This window comes from Ursus americanus, chromosome 2, assembly GCF_024610735.1.
Source record: "Ursus americanus isolate L20-20 chromosome 2, mUrsAme1.1.p, whole genome shotgun sequence".
NCBI lineage: Eukaryota > Metazoa > Chordata > Mammalia > Carnivora > Ursidae > Ursus > Ursus americanus.
Window position 1 is genome coordinate 9603704 of NC_142128.1, and position 20543 is coordinate 9624246.

The following is a 20543-nucleotide window of genomic DNA, read 5'->3' on the forward strand; positions in this document are numbered from 1 at the left end:
TGAAACTAATGTTAGATGTCAATGATACTTGTATTTAAAAAGCCGAGTCCTGGGGCACCTGGCTGGATCAATTGGTGGGGCCCGCAACTCTTGATCTGGGCGGTGGGAGTTCGAGACCCACCTTGAGATCACGTAAAAATAAAAAATATAAAAATCTTTAAAAATAAAGATAGATAGATAGATAGATAGATAGATAGATAGATAGATAGATAGATAGATGATAGATAAAATGGCGGTTCTACAGGAAAGGAAACCGAGGTTGAGGGAGCATACAAAATCGCATACAACTGGTGAAGTCGCAGGCTGCACTTGAACTGGCACTGAGTAGGGGGCCGAGGCTTCTCAACGCCTCAGAAATGGAGGCCTCAGAAATGGTCTGCCGCCTGGGGTGAAGAGAGGCGACCCGGGATGAAGGGCAGGAGAAACTTCCGTCTCTCTTGTCGCGGGGAGAGTGGGGCAGCAGGGGAAGGGGAAGCACCGAGCGCGCGGGCCCCGGGCGCACCTGCACCCGGCACCGCCGGATCGTACCCACGCGGGTGCCGCGGTGCAACGGTGAGACGCGGCGCCTTTAAAGCCCGGCGGGAGGGCGTGCCCGGCGCGCGGAGGGCCCGCCCCTGGGCGTATCCTCCCGGCGCCCCGCCCCGAGGTTTGTAGCGGCGGCCCCGGGAGGCGGCGCCCGCTCTGGCTCCGCGGCCGCTCGAGTGGCAGCGGTATTGGCGGCTCGGCTGGCTCGGCGTCTCCTCTCCCTCGGGCGGCTTCCCAACGCGCTGCCGGGGCGCCCGGACGCACGCGGGCGGCTCGGCGATGGCCCGCGCCCCGCGACGTGGCGGGCGGGCACGGGGGCGCCGGACGGCGCGGCCCCAGTGAGCCGGGGCCGCCCTCCCGCCCTCGGCCGGGGCCGCCCGGGATGGCCGTGCCGCCGCTCCGCCGCGCGCTGCTGCTGTGGCAGCTGCTGGCGGCGGGCGGCGCGGCGCTAGAGATCGGCCGTTTCGACCCGGAGCGAGGGCGCGGGCCGGCGCCCTGCCAGGCGGTGGAGATCCCCATGTGCCGCGGCATCGGCTACAACCTGACCCGCATGCCCAACCTGCTGGGCCACACGTCGCAGGGCGAGGCGGCCGCGGAGCTGGCCGAGTTCGCGCCGCTCGTGCAGTACGGCTGCCACAGCCACCTGCGCTTCTTCCTGTGCTCGCTGTACGCGCCCATGTGCACCGACCAGGTCTCGACGCCCATCCCTGCCTGCCGGCCCATGTGCGAACAGGCGCGCCTCCGCTGCGCGCCCATAATGGAGCAGTTCAACTTCGGCTGGCCGGACTCGCTGGACTGCGCCCGGCTGCCCACGCGCAACGACCCGCACGCGCTCTGCATGGAGGCGCCCGAGAACGCCACGGCCGGCCCCGCCGAGCCCCACAAGGGCCTGGGCATGCTGCCCGTGGCGCCCCGGCCCGCGCGGCCCCCCAGCGACCCCGCCTCGGGCCCGGGCGGCGTCGGCGGCACCTGCGAGAACCCGGAGAAGTTCCAGTACGTGGAGAAGAGCCGCTCGTGCGCGCCGCGCTGCGGGCCCGGCGTCGAGGTGTTCTGGTCGCGGCGCGACAAGGACTTCGCGCTTGTCTGGATGGCCGTGTGGTCGGCGCTGTGCTTCTTCTCCACGGCCTTCACCGTGCTCACCTTCCTGCTGGAGCCCCACCGCTTCCAGTACCCCGAGCGCCCCATCATCTTCCTGTCCATGTGCTACAACGTCTACTCACTGGCCTTCCTCATCCGCGCCGTGGCGGGCGCCCAGAGCGTGGCCTGCGACCAGGAGGCGGGCGCGCTCTACGTGATCCAGGAGGGGCTGGAGAACACGGGCTGCACCCTCGTCTTCCTGCTGCTCTACTACTTCGGCATGGCCAGCTCGCTGTGGTGGGTGGTGCTGACCCTCACCTGGTTCCTGGCAGCCGGCAAGAAGTGGGGCCACGAGGCCATCGAGGCCCATGGCAGCTACTTTCACATGGCGGCCTGGGGCCTACCCGCCCTCAAGACCATCGTCATCCTGACTTTGCGCAAGGTGGCCGGGGACGAGCTCACCGGGCTCTGCTACGTGGCCAGCATGGATGCGGCTGCGCTGACGGGCTTCGTGCTGGTGCCCCTCTCCTGCTACCTGGTGCTGGGCACCAGCTTCCTCCTGACCGGCTTCGTGGCCCTCTTCCACATCCGCAAGATCATGAAGACGGGCGGCACCAACACAGAGAAGCTGGAGAAGCTCATGGTCAAGATTGGGGTCTTCTCCATCCTCTACACGGTGCCTGCCACCTGCGTCATCGTGTGCTACGTCTATGAACGCCTCAACATGGACTTCTGGCGCCTTCGGGCAACAGAGCAGCCCTGCTCGGCAGCCACCATGCCCGGGGGCCGGAGGGACTGCTCGCTACCAGGGGGCTCGGTGCCCACCGTGGCTGTCTTTATGCTCAAAATCTTCATGTCGCTGGTGGTCGGCATCACCAGCGGAGTCTGGGTGTGGAGCTCCAAGACTTTCCAGACCTGGCAGAGCCTGTGCCACCGCAAGATGGCAGCTGGTCGGGCCCGGGCAAAGGCCTGCCGGGCTCCCGGGGGCTACGGCCGTGGCACGCACTGCCACTACAAGGCCCCCACCGTGGTCTTGCACATGACTAAGACGGACCCTTCTCTGGAGAACCCCACGCACCTCTAGGGACACAGGCCTGCGCGGGGCGGCTGTTGCCCCCTCCTGGCCCCCCCTCCGGAGGAGACAGCTGACTAGCAGCTGCCCAGCTGTCAAGGTCAGGCAAGTGAGTGCGAGGGGCCGAGGACCAGGGCGGGGAGACTCTCCTGCCACCCTAGATTGCCGGGACCCAGTGAGGCTCACTCCCCTGTGGCCTAGTGCAGGGGGTGGGCCTGGCCAGGTCCCCACGGGGACCTGGGGGAGCATGTGGCGAGGAGGAGGGGCAGAAGGGGGCGTGGTCCAGCAGGGAGTTTATTTAATGGTGTAATTTATTGTTGAGTTTCTCTGGAAGCTGTGACTGGAATAAACCCCCCGTGTGGCACCACTGAGTCCTCTGTGGGCCGGGAAGGGGAAGGTAGGAGGGTGAGGGCCCTGCGGGAGTCTCCGTGGTGGGCAGAGCTGGGTGGGTGCTGGCCTCACGCGCCAGGCCCCGTTCTGTGGCTCCCCAACCGGTCAGGAGGGCGTCCCTGTGGAGCACCTGTTTCTGCAGAAGTCCCCACGCACACGCGTGCGTGTGTGTGTGTGTGTGTGTGTGTGTTTTTCCCCTCTCGCCTGTCTTTGCTCCTTTGCCTGAATCCTGAGTTCCTGCTTCGCAAAGTGTGCCTGGGATGCCTGCCGGGCCACTCTGGGAATCCCCTGGGAGGACACCTGTGGCCTTGGGGACTCTAGCCTGCCGGGGGGGGGGGTGTTGTGGATAGGGCTGCTTTCTTCACTCTTGTGGGAAATTAGGGCATCCACCTGTCTCCAAGTTCCCCTCGGAGGCTCAGAACCTGGTCTCAGGTAGGCGTGTCCCACTGTCCCTTCCCCGGGGCCTGAGGGCTGAGGCTGCAGTGACTGTCCTCGTTGCCTGCCAGGATTGCTGGTGTGCACCTCACTCCCTGGGGTCCTAGTCAGGGCACCCCAGCCCCTCCCCTCATCTCTCTGGGTGGAGTGGAGATGGGGCCGGACTGGTATGTGGGCATCTTGGCAGTGCAGACGGGAGATGGGGAGCCCTGGAGTCTAGTGGGCACTGGGCCCCCAGCTCCGAAGGCTGCGGAAAGATTTGAGGTGCAGAGAGCTGCTGTGAGAAATGGGGCAGGTGCAGGGGAGCGCGCATGGCTGCTCCAGGGCACATTGCACACTCGTGTGTCAGGGGACAGGAAAAGGTATGTGTCTATCTGTGTGCCGGGGAAGCCCAAGGCCGCAGGACCCTGCGCCATCTCGGCCCACTGTAAGGAGTGCGTGGCCATCCCACGGGGACCCCCATCAGCTTGGGGTGGAGGGGGGTCAGACCCCAGAGTCCCATCTTGGCGTCTGCTTTGGCCGCTGTGACTTCAGCCAGGTGAGGGTCTTCGTCACTGTCCCTGGGCGCATGAGACAGAGCCAGCACTCAGTGTCACTGCCAGGAGGCCCCAAGGGTCCAGGCTCACCTGCAAGGACGACTGCTTCCTGTCAGGAGTAGGGCTGAGTTCCCAAAGCCAGGGCTCTCAGGCTGGAGCTCTTCACCCTGCACCAACCACCAGTCTCAGCGGGGCAAGACAGACACCAACTGAAGATCAAACAGGCGGTGTCAAATTCCCATCGGGAGTTGAGGAGAGTTAAGGGCTGTCCCTCCCTGCAAGGACTGGCCCTGACCCCCAGGGGAACCCTGCAGCCTCGGCACCTGTGCTTATGCATTTCCTGCACAGCCCTTCCCCCACCACCCCATACCTGAAGGCTTCCCCCTCACGGAGCACACAGGAAGGCCTCCGGCCTTTTTTAATCAGTGAAGCCAAGTGACCCTGACACCTCGGTGAGGGTCCTTGCCTGAGAGACAGATTACGCTCATTGAAGGTGACAGGGGCCCAGGTTGGAAGAGGGAGGGTGGTAATAGTGGCTGCATTGAGCTGGGCTTGCTGGCCGGGTCTGCGGGGAGCCAAGCTGAAGCTGCTGAGGACCTGCACCAGGGCAGGGGCGGCGGGAGCAAAAGGAGAGGATTCTGGAGACCAGGGAAGAGAAAGGCAGGTGACATGTGTATGGGCAGAGGGCGGAGGAGACGCTGAGCATCAGGACTGGCACCAGTCCACCGCTGTCCCTTGTCAGTCAGTGGCCAGGAGGGGCGGCACTCAGCTAGGTCCAGCCCAGCAGAAACAAGATTTGGGCTTCCAGAACAACAGGGAGGAGGGAAGGGACAGGTGGGCAGTGAGGGGCTCTGCCAGCCGCTTCTCAGCACTGGGGGACAGCAGAAAAAGTCCCAGACCCTGAAGGAGAAGGAAGAAGGACACATCTATTAGAGAACTTTTATAGCGGCTTCCGTTTGATTCTTCTCCCCATTTTACAGACAGGGGAAGTGCGGAGAGCTTGGCTGGCTGGATATCACGCGGCCAGGCAGGCCGTCTGCGGCCTCCGGAGCCTCTGTGACTCCCACCACACCACGGATTCCATCCCAATGGCAGGTGTTTAGAACCTAGGGCGGTTTTGTCCAGAGAAACCCCTCCCACAGTGGGGCCTCCCCCGCCCTCAGCCCCCAAAAGGAAATTCCAGAACCCAGGGGAAGTGCCTCAGAAACCAACACCTGCTGGCCTGTGCACGGGGTGCCCCGGGCCCCTCCCGGCCACAGCCCTGGCAGCACATCTGTGTGCACACGTCCTCAGGGCTATGCCCATCCAGCCGGCTGAGCTTGTGTGGCACGTCCTAGGTAAGGGGACTTAGCCCTGAGCTCGGTATTCGTTCCAAGGAAAACAGTTCAAAGTTCACAGGAGTCAGCAGCGGTGATCTTGAATGGGGTCAGACTGAGGAGGTCCCGGGGGGGGGGGGTCAGTAGCTGCTCTCCCCACCTCTCAGCCGCACCCCAGTGTTAGGGGTCTGGCACGGGGAGCCATGGAATGCGTACACTCTCTTCCTGCCCGGCTTGAGTTTCTCAGTGTCCTGCTTGAGGATGCCCTGGCTCCCTGGCAATCCAGACCCCACCTCACTGCCACCCCTGACAAATTTCCACAGCCTCCCCAGAGACATGGTCTAAGAAGGCAGCACAGGCAGGATGAGGGGGAGAGGTCCGTTGAATCCCAGGAGAAGAGCCTCAGACCCCTGTCCTCAGGAAAAAGTTTTTTGGTTTGTTTGGTTTTTTTTAAGGATTATTTATTTATTTGACAGAGAGACAGCCAACAAGAGAGGGAACAGAAGCAGGGGGAGTGGGAGAGAAAGAAGCAGGCTCTCAGCAGAGGAGCCTGATGCGGGGCTCGATCCCAGAACGCCGGGATCACGCCCTGAGCTGAAGGCAGACTCTTAACGACTGAGCCACCCAGGCGCCCCAGGAGTCAGCCAAAGTCAGGTAGCTCCCCGAAGGTCACGCCCTTGGCAGGGAGCAATGGGCTGATGGTTTAACAGGACCAGGATGCATGCCCTAGATGAGAAGACATGGCCCCACGGGCACCATCCTCAGGTACCCTGAGACCCACTGGGGAACGACTTCACAGAGGTGGCTGGGCCTGTGTCTGGCTGTGACTGCGTAGGAAATGCTCGAAGGTCACACAGCTCCCTTTCCCAGAGCCAGAGTGCTGGCCACCCTGGAGCTGACCTTGGGGCAGGCAGCCTCCCCCGCGCCCCAGGACTGAAACTCCCCCAGTGCTCGGGCCAGGCCTGGCTCCAGGCCCACACTCAGCAACGCCATAGAGCAGCTGGGGCAGAACCTGCACCCAGAGCTCCGGGTTCTCCTGATTTCTTCCCACTTTACTCACCGCCATCCTGGGTTCGGGTGGTCCAGGAGCTGGAGTTCCACCTCTCGGTAGATGGGACCACACAGTGGGCTCTGCAACACCTCTGAACTCGGTAAGCAGGCTGCCACCGGGCAGTGACCTACTCAGATCAACCACTCTGACTTTAAAAACTCTCAGCATAAACACCAATGACGACGTAAGTAAGATTGGCTATGTGGTAGAATTGAAGCACAGGACATGGGAATTCATTGTTTTCACTCTTTGTGTTTAGGTTTGAAATTTTCCTTGAGGTGTTGTAAAAGTCAGGAGTTGCCCCAAAATTAACTCCTCAAGCACTATACAAATTCCCACAGTGAAGCCTTTGAGAGTTATTTTCCCTGAATTCCTAGAATTCTAATGAAAGTTGCGGGGGGCTAGGGACAAGGCCAGAAGAAGCTTTGAAGGTCACGCTTCAGGGGTCCTCTCGCTCCCGCAGAACTGCCTCCAAAAGTCAGCAGGACTAGCACTCGGGACTCTGCACGATCCACCCCCATCCCCAAGAGCACAAAGAAAGATTCACCAGAACTGTTTCTTCTTTATAAACACAAGTACATAATGTTTATTTGAAATTCCAATTTATTACAAGTTTACCCTTTAATGGGGCCCTTCCTCCTTAAAGACAATTAAAAAACAACAACAACAACAACAAACAGTTCAGGTGTCACTGAAGTGGGAACACAAGATTCTCACTGTGAACAAGAACAGACTGGCTCTAGGGTAAGAGGCAGGGCACGGTGTTGGTGGCTGGGATTATGGAACTGGAGCGTCAGTGCGAAGCCCGAACCTGGGGGAGAAGGGACAGTAAACCTATCCAGCAGCCACTGGAGCAAATCCCCCCAGTCTCTGGGCCGGGCAGGCGGGGTGAGACACGGACCACACCTTGAAGTTTCGTATTAAGAGGCTTTATTCTCAAGTTCTAGGAGCTGTAATCCCCTCGGTGGACATGTTCTCCCTTAACTTAAATAGGTACAGAAGAGCTGAGGTGCTCACATTTTCTAAATTCAAAGCTGATAGAAAAGAAAATTAAACCCTGTTTTGCATTTTTATCAAAATCTGCCATAAAAGGGAAAGAAGACTACGAAGTTCTGCCTAACTAGAACTACTATTGCCAGACTCCTTGCAGAAGGGGCCGTCCGAGCCCCTCCTCCGCCCCCCGCCACCGCCCCTCACGCAACCCTACAAGACTCAGCTTCTCGGGGAGCTCCAAGGAGGGAGGAGGAGGAGGGGGCTGGAGATGGACGAGGCAGAAACGGCCACCAGGGCAGGCAGAGGGACATCCCCATCCCCGCCAGGTCCCACCGCTTGCCCTGCTGAGCCTCCAACCCCGCTTCTCTGAAGGCGAGAGGATGGGCTGGGGGAGGAGACGGGGCAAAGTAGAGCAAACACGTTATCATATAAACTGTACTGTACATGTGCCAAAGCAAGATGACAGAAATATTTTACAAGATGTTCTTTATACAATAGCACTGCTGAAACAAGCAACTTTTAATAACTAGAAAAGTCAATTTAAAAAAAATTAAACATTTAAATTCTTCCTGCTTTTCTTCTGCTCCCCTAAGAGCTTGTGTCTGGTATGTGGGTGGGCTGGGCTCCAACACCCCTCTGGCCAGATCCATCCAAGTAAAGGTTATATGCATGATTATAAGCAGGACTCCAGTCTCTAGTGAAGTGCCTTATGTTCTTTGTGGGTTTTTTAGATTTTTTTTTTTTTCAGTTTTTTTGTTTTTTATTTTGAAGGGGTGAGGTGGGACAGAAGGGGAGAGAGCTGTCACAAAGAAGGGGAGGGGTATTCAGGAATGGCTCCAGGACAAGTCCCTTTACTCTGCCAAGAGCAACTCAAAAGAGCACAAGTGTCTCATGATGCTGGTGAATACAGAATGCGGTATGGCACTCACTGCTACTGTCACCTGAGGGAGGGAGGGAGAGACAGAGGATGGGCTTCAAGAAACAAGACTGTGTGTAAATGGAGATTAAAAAATCAACACCGCCTCCCCAAATTGGCCTGATTACCCCTGATCCTTCCATGTAATACAGTAATCCCTCCCCTGGAGACCAGAGGCTTGGCACTGTCGTGGTGGCCAACACAGGAGGGGCCATAAGGAAAGAAGAAAGTTAAAGGATATGGGCCCACGAGAAAGCTGTACCCTTGGCCTCTCCCTGGAAACTCTCAGCAGGGCTAAGGCCGCCTACCGCCCACGGCATCTCTGGGCAGAGACCACCAGCCCAAGAGTAGGCTCTCCAAAGAGCTCTGCCTGCTTAGGGCCCTCTGGAGAGTTGGGCAAGGCAGCACAAGCTTGGGATGACGGGCATTTCTGGACTCCCTGTGATCTCCTCCCTTCCACATTCTTCTCCATCTCCCTCTCCTGCTCCCTCCCACCCTCCCCGGCTCTCTCCGTTCCCCCCACCTCGGCTCCCTTACCAGGGCCCTGCCTATTTCTTCTGCCTTCGTCCCCTGGACTGTCCAACGGGCTCTGACTCACTGTCCCCTTCATCTTCAGCAAGCCGATCGGAAAACTTCTTGCGTTTCCTGCGGACATATGGGTGGCCAGGAAGGTGTTTATGCAACAGAGCCACCAGACACTGTTCTGTCTTCACCATGCAGTTCAGCACATGGCTGCCTCGGCAGTTGTAAAGCTCCGCATTGGTAAACACTTGCTTCATGTCGGTAAGAAACTCCTGCACAGAGCGGTAGCTCCCACAGGAACATTTGTTCTCCATTGTCTGGAAGTCCATGGGGTGCATGATGACATCATAATAATCCTCAGCCTCATCTCTGGTCACGGGCTCCCTGTGGAGAAGACCAAATGGAAATCTTGAGCACGGCCTCGAGGAGGAGACAGAAACCTTGTTCTCGGACCACCATTCCCAGAACGCCCACCCCTGCCGACATCAGCCAGCTGACAGGCAGAGAAGAGGTGTGTTCACCTTGGACTAAGTGCTGTCTCTACTGGTCTGGGAAGGAAGTCCCCCCACCCTCAGACGTGTCCTAAAGGAAGGATCAGGGTCGTCCTAACCTCTGCTCGGCGCACCCCCCGCCAGCTGTCTGCAAGCTCTGAGCACCCACAAGGCCAGTCCTGCTCCCCTGTGCCTGAGAACACAGCCCACCTGAAGGGCCAGCTAAAGCGGTACTTCACAATCTTGTGGAGGATCTCTTCACACTTCTGCAACTCTAGGCTTTGCCTCCGGGAGCTCCGCTTGGTCTGAAGTACCTGGCACCAAAGAAAGAGACATGTTATTACAGGTCCAAGAGAAGAGTGGACAGAACAAGAAAAGGGGGGGAAAAAAAAAAGAATTCCACCATTTTCTTGGAGTAGAGACAGTCAAAGTCATCTGACATTCAAGTCAGGGAGCGTGCTCAGCCAGGGGGCAGGCATCTTCCCATCAGCCCACTGGCCTCCTCCCTGGTGGACGCTGATCAAAGCAGCAGAGGGCAGGCAGCAGTTGCCCTGTTACAGCGGTCCTGCTACAGGTCGGCGAGAGAGGCCACTGTCACCAGCACACTGGTGAGAGCCGATGGACCTGGGATTACGTGCACACCGTGGAGGGATATAAACAAGCAACCGTGTAGACCCAGACGGGTTACGGGGACCACCGGCAGCCAATTCTGTGGGGTTGGGAGCTCTGAGGTAAGAAAAGCAAGAGGTACAATTCCTCTCCCAGGCCCTCCTGCTGCAAGCATGTGGGAGCTAAGTGGCTGAAGAGGAAAGGGTGGGCGTCCCCTCCAGGGAGCCATCGCTGCTGTGACTCACAGTGGCCAGAGCCCCAGACTTGAAGGGTTAGTTACGGCTGGGCCAGCAGAAGGATCTCGCAAATGCCCTCGAGCTCCCTAATGGCTTGCTTTATGCGCCCCCAACCCCAATTTGCTCTGCCAGAATCAGTACGTTTTCAAGAGCCTCTTATTGTTCTTTTAAAGCGCAAGTGAAATCTAAAGTAAAACCACTAAAATTACATTGGTTGAGGAGCAGAGGGGAGGGTAACGCCCCTCCCACAGCAACTGTGGGCAAAAGACCCAAGAGTGACTGAGGCGCCAACATTGCTGACATTCCCACAATGGAGACCCAGCCCCTCTGAGCCACTGGGGACACATGGATACTATTTTAAAATCCTTAACAAGTAACGGGCTGCCTATTAATTTGAGGAGACGAAGTTTGCAGGCTACAGCAGGGGAATGCCGGACATAGCTGCTCCTGGGGGGCCTGCGGCCTCTGTCTGCCCACAGGCCCACCCATCTGCTCCATCAGCCTCCGAAAGGAGGGGGGAGGGGCCCCCACCTGTTGCCTGATGGATTCCTAACGCTGGAGTGGGGGCTGAGAAACGACCGGTACAGGGAGGAGGGGAAATCACTCACCAGCTCTTCAACCTCCGCATCGTCCACAGGTGGCGCCTTCGGCCGAGACTTCCTGGCGGGATGCGGCTTCTTACCTGGCCGGCGTCCGGGCCTCGCTGCAGGGGGGATGACACCCTGCTTGCCCCGGACAGTCTTTCGAGGTCTCACTGAAATAGAAAATATGGATTCAGAGCTGAACAATGGAGGATGAAGGGAGCATGCCTATGGGATGGGGAGAGCATCTGGTCGAGCAGAACAACAGCTCCCTTTGGTCATTAAGGCGCTCTTGCTCTTTCTCTCCTGCCCTACCTGACAAGACACTTTAAAGGTAGAGAAGCAGATGAATGGATACCTTTCATCAACTGCCAAAGACCTTCTAAGAATCTCTTTGGAAAGCCAGTTCCTTCAGAACGGCTACTCTCTGTCCCCACTCTGTTCACAGCTACTCCCAGGAACGAGGCCTCTGAAGGAGTCAATGGCAAGCTGACTCACTCAGGAGGAGAGGCCGTTTGCTAACAGGTCTGCCTGGAATTCTCAAACCCCAAGCTTGGCCTCTGAGTGTGTGTCCTTACATGTGAGGTGGAATATGACTGTAGGACAGTTCTCGCCTCCTGGTTCCCTGAGTAATCCTACGCTCGCCACCACAGTCTTCTGAAAGAAAAGCTGATACCCACTTGAAGTCTTCCTCAGTGAATCCACTTTAAGGCTTGCCCCAGTCCTGCTTTCTTGCATTTCTGAAAACCACAAGCAATGGCCCAGGACACTTCCATAAGAGCCCTGCCCGGGACCCCCAAAGGGAAAATAACGAATACAAAGTCCCCAAGGTGACCTGTGTCTCTGACAACAGGTGCTCGATGTCAGACAAACCAACGTTTCTCAATACGTCCTCAGGGAGCAATGCTCCGTTAGAATTAGCTCAAAGCTTCTCCACTGAAAACATTTTCCCTTCAAAGTAGAGAGGTGACACATGGACAGAGACGGGTATACACAACCAGGGACACAAAGAATCAATACACAATGTTTCATATTCTACTTCTAGACCCTGATAACCCTTCACTGGCTATTTTAAGGTCTCTAAGCTCAAGACCAGGCTTGGAAGAGAGAAGAAACTGACACTAAGGATGAAACTCAAAATGCTACAGACAGCCACCAACCCAGGGCCTTGAGTTGGGAACTAGGGAACACATCTTCGGTGGCCTAAAAGGTGGAACAAAGGGGCTCTGAGGTACCAGTACTTCCCAGACCCCTTTGGCAGATAAGACCCTAGAAACCTGGAGAGAACAAGTTTTTGGAAAGAAAACAGTAACTCACAAGTGGAAAGCATCTCCCACTCTGAAAATACACAAAATGAGTATACTGTCACATTCAGAATCTATTCCCTGACAACCCTGCGTCCCAATCACACTCTCCAGCTACCTGACGAAGTCTCTTCAGAATCTGGGGTTAAGGGACTACTTGTCTCCTGACCCTGGACAACTGGATAATCATGTTAGTGAACAAACAAAAGGAGCCCTGTAGGAATGAGAGAAATTAAGGTGTCCCAAATAAGAGCCCTTTAAGATTGGGCAGACGGGGACAGGGATGCACACCCAAACCCCTCAGGTTTTAGTGGCACCATTGCTGTGGGACTGGTCATGCCAAGCATCTTCTCAGACTCCTTATACCGAAGTCCAAACTCTCAGAGTGCTATGATCTTGGGAACTGTACCATCTCTTCAAAAGCTCATCAAAATCTGGATCTGTGGTCTCATTTCTAACCTATAAGGAAGGGTATATTTTGCAAAGGAGGAGGCTATAAAAGGCTAGACTTCAGGGCTTTAGGTTTAACCATGAAAATGACTCACGATGAACGGCCGTTAGAGAGTGAGAATCAATGAGGTTAAATGCAAAGGAAGAGCCCTCCCCCACCCCCCCACTGGCATCTAGTGAGAAACAGACCTGAACCTTCCCAACAACCACCCTAAGCCATGAAAAAAACTAGTCTTCTCTTTTAAAATTGGCAAAGCTAGATCCCTGCACACTATGACGAAGAGAAAATCACCATGACTGGAGGACAAATCATTTCTCTGAAAGCAGCACTGCAGCAGAGGCCAAAACCACTGTTAGGAGAGGACAGCGGGCCTAGGCCTTCCTCACCCGTGGTCCCCACGTCCCCACAGACTAAAGAGGCTTGAGCCAGCAGACTCTTCATAACATACTTGGGGCCCTGAATTCCACTAATTCTCAGACCAAATATTCTTAAGACCAAGCCATCCAACCTCCCACTAGGAAGGTGGTTACATGGCACCTTGAAAATCCCTTTAAAACCACGGCAGTGGAGTCACCCCACAGCCACAACATGTGCAAGAAAAAAGATGGCCTGATGGCAAGGCTGGGTGGGTGGCTCCTGCCCACCCAGTCTTCCCAAGTCACGTTGGAAAGCTGTGAGGTCAACTATGAAGGCAAACTGAATACTTACGTCGCAGACCAGCCACCTCATAATCCTCCTCTTCCTCTTCCTCTTCCTCTTCTTCCTCCTCTTCATCACTTTCATCATCTTCACTGTCCTCAGAGGCAGACTCTTCGGTATAATTCCTGTGGGGAGGGAAACATGTAGGGAACGCGGTTCTAGGCCAAAGTGGTCGTAAGAAAGGATGAAGTCCCACGGGGATCCTCTTCACAGACCGGGCAGATTTGATGAGAGGGGAGAGAACCTGAATCGAGGCCGAGACACGGGCAACAGCATGGAAGCCTAAGCTTCAGCAGCAGGCCGCCTCCACAAGGCCCCAAATGCTATGGATAAGATACCAACTGCAACAGAGATCGAGACCAAAATACAACCCATCTCTCCTCACATAAAACAATACAAAACCTATTCCTTTTGTCTCACAAAATCACCCACAGAATGTAACATTTCAGATATCGTTCCCAACTCTGGGGTGGACTGAAAGGACAAACAACCCAGACAGGTGTCACTGCACCTTGATAGCCCCGCTCCAGGAGTGAAACAGCTTGCAGATGACCGTAATAGCAAAGCAATGGTAATCCCAGCTCTGAACAGCTGGTGCAAAGCTCCGCCATTTCAGGGTAGCGTGCCTTACTTGGCTCCAAGTGCCGCTGGAGCAGAGTGAGAAATAACAACTGAGAAATGCTGTTAGATGGGGTCAGGGTCAAATAGCTCTGCCCTCTCAGAGACCAAGACAGAGCGCCTACAAGCTGCCCTCTCACAACCTCAAACTGCAATGTGGAAAACAATGGCATTAACTTGGCAGACATTGGGCATCTCCTCTTTGCAAGGCCGTATTGGGATCAGGGTGAACAAAGTACCACCCCCGCCGCCAGGGCACTAACAGTCTCACGGGAAGACGGTCACATGTAAGACTAACCATGGAGGCAAGACACACCGAAAGACTGAGACTGGACGCTCGACTGGAACAGAGAGAGGAAGAATTAATCCTAAGAATATAAAAACATTTCAAAAAACCAGTGAAATTTTACGTAGGCCGTAAGCAGTTCCCTCAGTTCTGGAGAGAGGGAATATTCCCGGCGAGGACAAAAGCCCAGCAGGCAAGGATATCCAGTGAACAGCCTGCACTGAGCACACGACATGGGAATAAAGGCTCATAAAAACATAGACTGGTATTGTAGAAGAGTCTCAAAAACCAGGCCAGGTAGTTTGGATTTTATTCTATAGGCAATAGAAAGATGGAAGTTTCAGGATAGTGACACAAGCTTGTCTTTACGCCTTACATAAACCGTTCTGGTAGCCCCACCAAAGCTGGACAAATAGGAGGGGAAAGACATGAGGTAAGGAGTTGAGAAGCCACTGAAAGAGCCCGGAAGAGAGACAGAGGAGGGCCAACTGACAGCAGGGACCATGGACAGTGGGTAGCAGGAGACTGACTTGTGAGATGTCCGGACACAGAACTGACGTAAATGAACAGAGCATGGAAGCTGAGGGAGAGGAGGATGTCCAAGGTGACCCCAGAGTTCTAATCGTGATAAAGAAGGAAAACAACAGGTATGGGTAAGGAAGGCCATGAGTTTCAGAACTTTGAGCAGGGGACAGCTGAGGAAGTAATTAAGAAGGGGGAAAGTGGAAGCACAGGGAGATAAACTGTTATCTGAGAAGAAGCTATGATCCAGAAGATACAGAACATGTCTGGTAGTGAAAACCAGGAATGTCAACATCAAGCTAAAATGAAATCAAAGCCCTGTGAGCTCCTACTGTAATAACGCCAATGATCAGGATCCATACGCAACAGATGAACTTAAAACTCCTTAGAATCCTTTCTTTTGAATAACTAAAGCTTAATTACAACAGCCATTTCATTTATTTGTTTTTGAGAGAAGAAAATTCTCACCTGCCACGGGAGTTGCGCCTGGCAGTCGCAGGCTGGCAAGCAGGGCACTGCCACTCGCCGTCTGGGACCTCGTAGAGGGCTGGCCTCAGACAGAACAGGTGGAAGGCTTTATTACATTCATCACACAAGATCAGTTTGTCATCCTCACCTGCAAGGAGATAAACTTGTTTAGCATTGTTGGGAGCACGGCAACGGTCAGCGAGCTGTAGCAAACAAGCCACTCACCCTCGATTAACACCATTGGGGAGCAAACAGTCTAGCATAGTGTTATCACGTTTTTAAAAAAATGTCATTTCTGAAAAGGAATGTAGCATAAACTAGGCTACTGTTAATATAAGAATCAGGTCTTCTGACCTATATCCCCAAATTCAGCTCAGCCTAGGACAGGACAGTTAGAACATTTACAAAGTAGCAGCAAAAACCAAGTCATAGCAGGAAAGGTCTCTGTTCATCTCCTGCTAAGAAATGAATCCCCCATGAAGTATTACATTTCCTGCCCATCCTCTTCCTCGACCCCCAACGCTTCCCAACTCCTATCTGATATGGTTCTCTTAAACCAGTGTCAAAAATGCACGGAACCGACCTGACATGGTCACTTCCCTCTCCAACCTTCATTCTGAAACAGTGTTTAGAGCAACTGATAAGATTTTTCAGAGGTCTTTCTAACCTTGGGAATTAAATCCTAATCCACTTCACAAAGTAACCTTAGCCACTGAGAAGTCAATCGCTCGAGGGCTATTAGTCAGGAAGTTCCTTTTACACGGGCTCTGAAAGCTGTGACCATTAAAAAGTCCCAAATGCCTTGCTCTGTAGGACTCAGTGGCAGTGGGCCCAACTGGAGTATTCTTCCCAGTGTGCAAATACTGCCCTCTGCTGGTAGACGTCTTATTTCACGTATGACTAAAAACTCTGAGATGATAAAAGAGATTTAAAATTTTACGTTAATTTGTTCCCTGTAGAAAATTTAGAATTGGAGATAAACTGCTCTTATACTCAAACCTGAGGAACAAAGGGCTTTCTCTGATTTACTGTCATGTTATTTCAAAGAGTAGCATTTTACAGACCTCCAGAAGAAGGTAAAATCTCTCCCACTATACTTCAAAGTCGTGTGCACAGAATTCTTCAGGGAGGAAACTATCTTTGGAATGGAAGTCCTAGTCCCTATTACATTCAGATAGGCAACACTGATCTAAATATACCTTTCTTTCGACAAACTTTGCATCGAGCATTTTCTGCTGACATATCCCACTTGATACAGGCATCGAGCATCCCAAGTAGAACATGCATTCTGGAAAAAGTCTGAGCTTCACGGATTGCTGTCTTCCATTTTTCCAGAGCAGATGCAACCTAAACAGAGACCAAACCAGGTCAGCATTGCTACGATGACCTTAAGGGCATGACATGCAGATTTTTCACATAATACTGACAGTGTGCACTGAGAGCACTAGGAACAGGAGAAGAGGCAAGAGAATGCTGAGTACATTCACCTCCTAGAGCTTCTCCACCCTCACCCATTTATTTTACAGCAGAAATCAAGGCTCTGAAGAGTGAAAAAACTTGCCAAAGGTTACACAAAGAATTGAGGCAGGGGTGGGGGGTGATCAGAGACCCGTCTCTTCCAGTGAAATCCACTTAAAGATTCAGTATCATTTAAAGGCGGGTACACCTGTGGAAATGCTAGTGTGCGAACATGTCCTGAGCTAACACCACCTTGGTTAACATGATGACGGGTCTCTGCATCATGTGCCACAAACCCAGATTACAGGGCCTGGAAATTACAGTAAACACTATCTATAAAGCATTCGACAACACTTAAAAATATTAAGTACTGATACGAAGCATTCCTCTTGATTTTATCACCAAGTTTTAACTAAGTGAAAATTTCAGAGGGCCAGGGCTTAGGCTGACTTCTTTCTGGGCAGTTACTCTCAGCATAATAGACACTGCCTCCTCCCATCAACAGAAAAAGCAAGTTAATTCAGAATCACCCAGGGAAAACACAGTTAGGATGGGGGAAAATATAATCAGGAATTTCAATGATAAAGCACAACCCTCACTCCTATAAAATAGACATTCTAAGGAAAAACAGAAATGCCACTTTAGGATAATTCATTTATTTGTATTACTGGTTCATTAGTCAAAAGGTGTTTTTTAGGGGCGCCTGGGTGGCGCAGTCGTTGGGTGTCTGCCTTCGGCTCAGGGCGTGATCCCAGCGTTCTGGGATCGAGCCCCACATCAGGCTCCTCCGCTGGGAGCCTGCTTCTTCCTCTCCCACTCCCCCTGCCTGTGTTCCCTCTCTCGCTGGCTATCTCTCTCTGTCAAATAAATAAATAAAATCTTTAAAAAAAAAAAAAAAAGGTGTTTTTTTTAGGTCTTCGAAGTATTTCTTGCCTAAATGATTAGGTAAGCATCTGCACAGACAGATGCCTCCACGGGGGTTATCACTCTCATGCAGGCAGAAAACACCACAGAAGGGGCGCCTGGGTGGCTCAGTAGGTTAGGCGTCTGCCTTCAGCTCGGGTCATGATCCCGGGGTCCTGGGATTGAGTCCTATGTCGGGCTCCTTGCTCAGTGGGGAGCCTGCTTCTCCCTCTGCCTGCCGCTTCCCCTGTTTGTGCTCTGTCTCTCTCTCTCCCTCTCTGACGAATGAATAAATAAAATCCTTTAAAAAAAAAAAAAAAGAAAACAAACCACCACAGAGATGAGCAAGGTAAAGCTCAGGCCCTCCTTACAGCAGAAGCTGCGAGCTGAGAGATGAGGTCATCCCACCATCATCTACCCTGTGGGGGCCAGATGCCTTAACCCCGTCGTGTGTGCGCTGAAGTCCAGGCAGCCGCGCGCTGCTCTTACAAGCTGGCTGGCTCCAGCTAGCTGACAGTATGGCTGCTGCATTGCCCCGCCCCGCCCCAGGCAAAGGCGTCTATTTGAGGTGATCGTCTTCCTCCCAAAGGAAGGGCTAGTTATTCTGGAAGGCCACAGGCTGCAAAACAGAGCTGCCAAGGAACAACGACAGTTGAGCTACTTCTGAAGCTGTGGCGTGAGGGTTGAGAGAGGGGAACAAAGGCTGCCCTTTCTCTTTCTTATGGAAACAGAGAACACAGAGAGCCCTGTATGCGTAAATTCATAAATAACAAGACCACGTAATATAAACACAACAAAAATGAGAGGCTGCTAAAGCCCTAGTGGAATCTGGCCCATTTCTTACTCCAACCTCCACCGCAGCTATTTCGACATCTGCCCTCGAGATGCTGCACAGCCGCCTCCCTCCGCGCGCAGAGCAACTCCGTCCACTGTGAGGGGCACAACCACGGCTTGCCTCGCTGGCCTCTCCCGCGGGGCCGTGGAGAGCTGACACCTAGAACCACACAGGTCCTCTTACTGCGCTAACAACCCACATCCCGTCAATGGAATATAAATTCAAGAATTTTAGGTTCAGTCCCTAAAGAGTGCCTACTGTGAACAGGCAGACAACGGCTAAAATGGGCTTTGCTGTCCTCTAGTGGACACTCGGACGCACACAGTAGTCAGGAAAAAGTCCGATCAGCAGACAGTACTGCCTTTTCCTCACTTCCTGTAAACTGTAAGATCTGAGCACTCAACAGGGCGTAGAGCCTCATTAAAAAACAAAAACCAAAAACAAACACCAACGTGGGGCGCCTGGCGGCTCAGTAGGTTAAGCATCCAACTCTTGGTTTCAGCTCAGGTCATGACCTCAGGGTCATGATACCGAGCTCAAGTCAGGCTCAAAGAGTCTGCTTGAGATTCTCTCCCCCCGCCCCTCCCTTTACACTCACACACTCTCTCCCTCTCACAAATAAATAAATCTTTAAAAATCCCTGAAAGATTTTAGAAATAAGCTTTCTTAACCTCATTTTAATACAGATTTATTGATATAATTTATATGTTAACAAGTTCACCTTGTAAAGAAAACGATGGTTTTACATATATTTGCAGAGCTGCACAACTCTCAACGTAATCTTAATCAGAACATTTTCATCACTCCAAAAAGAAACCTTGCACCCTAGCAGTCACTCCCCATTCCCCACCCTAACCTACCTACCACTTCCCCAGCCCTAGGCAACCACTAATCTACTCTTGGTCAAGAGATTTTCTTCTTCTGGACATTTCATGTAACGTGCGACTTTTTGTGACTGCCTTCTTGGAGCTTAATTTTTCCAGGGCCATCCACATCGTAGCATGTAATAGTACTTTATTCCATTTTAATTGCTATTTTTTCATTGTATGAATCACATTTTGTTTATCCATCGGTTGATGGACATCTGGGTTGTTTCCATTTTTTGGCTATCATAAATAAGACTGCTATATGAACATTTGTGCACATTTGTATACCCTTCATTTATTATTTTTGCCCAAAGTCTCAGAACAATTTGGGACCAGGTCTCCTTCACACCTCCAGATCCCCAATACCAATGCTCTTAACATTAGAGAAACTGGACAATCACTAGCATCCTGTTAAATCCACTGAGTTATCCACCTAGACCAGCCTAGATTCCAGCCTCTAATCTGAGGGCAAAACATCAGGCACTCAAGATTTGAAAGACCATCCTGGTTTCCTACCACTGGAAAAAAATTCCAAACAGTCCAGCACATTAAAACAAAAACCCCACACCATATTCAAAGACACTGGGTTTGATTTTTAAAGACACAGTTTTTAGGAAAAGATGAACAGTGGTAACTAAGTTTTGACATTCAACACTGGTGGTATCCGGTAAAATCCTGTGTCTTAAAATGCTACTGGGAGGATAAACACATTATTCTAATGAAAAATTCAAATTCTCTACATGGTTAGATAAAGGCGGTCCATAGGCAGAAGTAGATGTAACAGAATCAAAGGGAAGCCAGCTTATATGCAAAGTTGCCACGAACATCTTTACTAACAGTAAAAAACCAATATTCTATCTTGCAAGGATAGGACAAGGCTTCCGACCATATTCTTCCACAAAAGAACATTTAAAATGGAAAAACAGATAATCAGGTTGTCAGGACACATGCATCCAAAGTAAACAGAGAGCCTAAACAGAACCCAGGATTTTGCCAAATTATACAAGGTCTTTCCCACTTAATGCAAAAAAAATGAAATAAACATTAAATATTTGAAATCATCTGGACTATTACAAAAGGGGATTCAAGAAACAATCTACTTTTATAAGTAAGGAAACCGAAACCCATATTAAAGACTGATATTAGGTAACTCACACAACCACCTGGTGCCAGCTGAAAAACGCTGGCCTGGGCTAAGTGGAAACCTTCAAAGCAAAGGACAGTGGAAAATTTCAGAGCTGTGGCAAAGTTGACCTTTGGTCGGGAACTGCAGGCAGGGCATAATGCCATTTTAATGGAGAACATTGCTGAACTACTTAGTAGGCAACCTAATTGATTTTCCAAGAAACTCTTCCATGCTTTCCATTTGTGTACTATGTGTCT

At 52.6% G+C, this 20543-nt stretch overlaps 2 protein-coding genes across 3 annotated transcripts in view; one reads left to right on the forward strand and one right to left on the reverse strand.

Annotated features, from left to right (window-relative positions):
- Window positions 1-681: 681 nt before the first annotated feature.
- On the forward strand, window positions 682-8138 carry FZD9 (frizzled class receptor 9). The gene has a single exon (XM_045786212.2). It carries the CDS (start codon window positions 908-910, stop codon window positions 2684-2686), a length of 1779 nt encoding a protein of 592 aa, XP_045642168.1. The 5' UTR covers window positions 682-907; the 3' UTR covers window positions 2687-8138.
- BAZ1B (bromodomain adjacent to zinc finger domain 1B) overlaps window positions 8128-20543 on the reverse strand; it is a 61677-nt gene continuing 49261 nt past the window's right edge. The window contains exons 14-20 of one of the 2 annotated variants that reach the window (XM_045786211.2): window positions 16298-16445; window positions 15099-15246; window positions 13214-13329; window positions 10778-10923; window positions 9535-9638; window positions 8849-9217; window positions 8128-8336 (exon numbers count right to left, since the gene is read on the reverse strand). In XM_045786211.2, the coding sequence (XP_045642167.2) occupies window positions 8860-9217; window positions 9535-9638; window positions 10778-10923; window positions 13214-13329; window positions 15099-15246; window positions 16298-16445 (1020 nt within the window). In that variant the 3' untranslated portion in view covers window positions 8128-8336; window positions 8849-8859. Of the gene's footprint in view, window positions 9218-9534; window positions 9639-10777; window positions 10924-13213; window positions 13330-15098; window positions 15247-16297; window positions 16446-20543 lie in introns of both variants that reach the window. The other variant, XM_045786210.2, reaches the window with a different exon arrangement.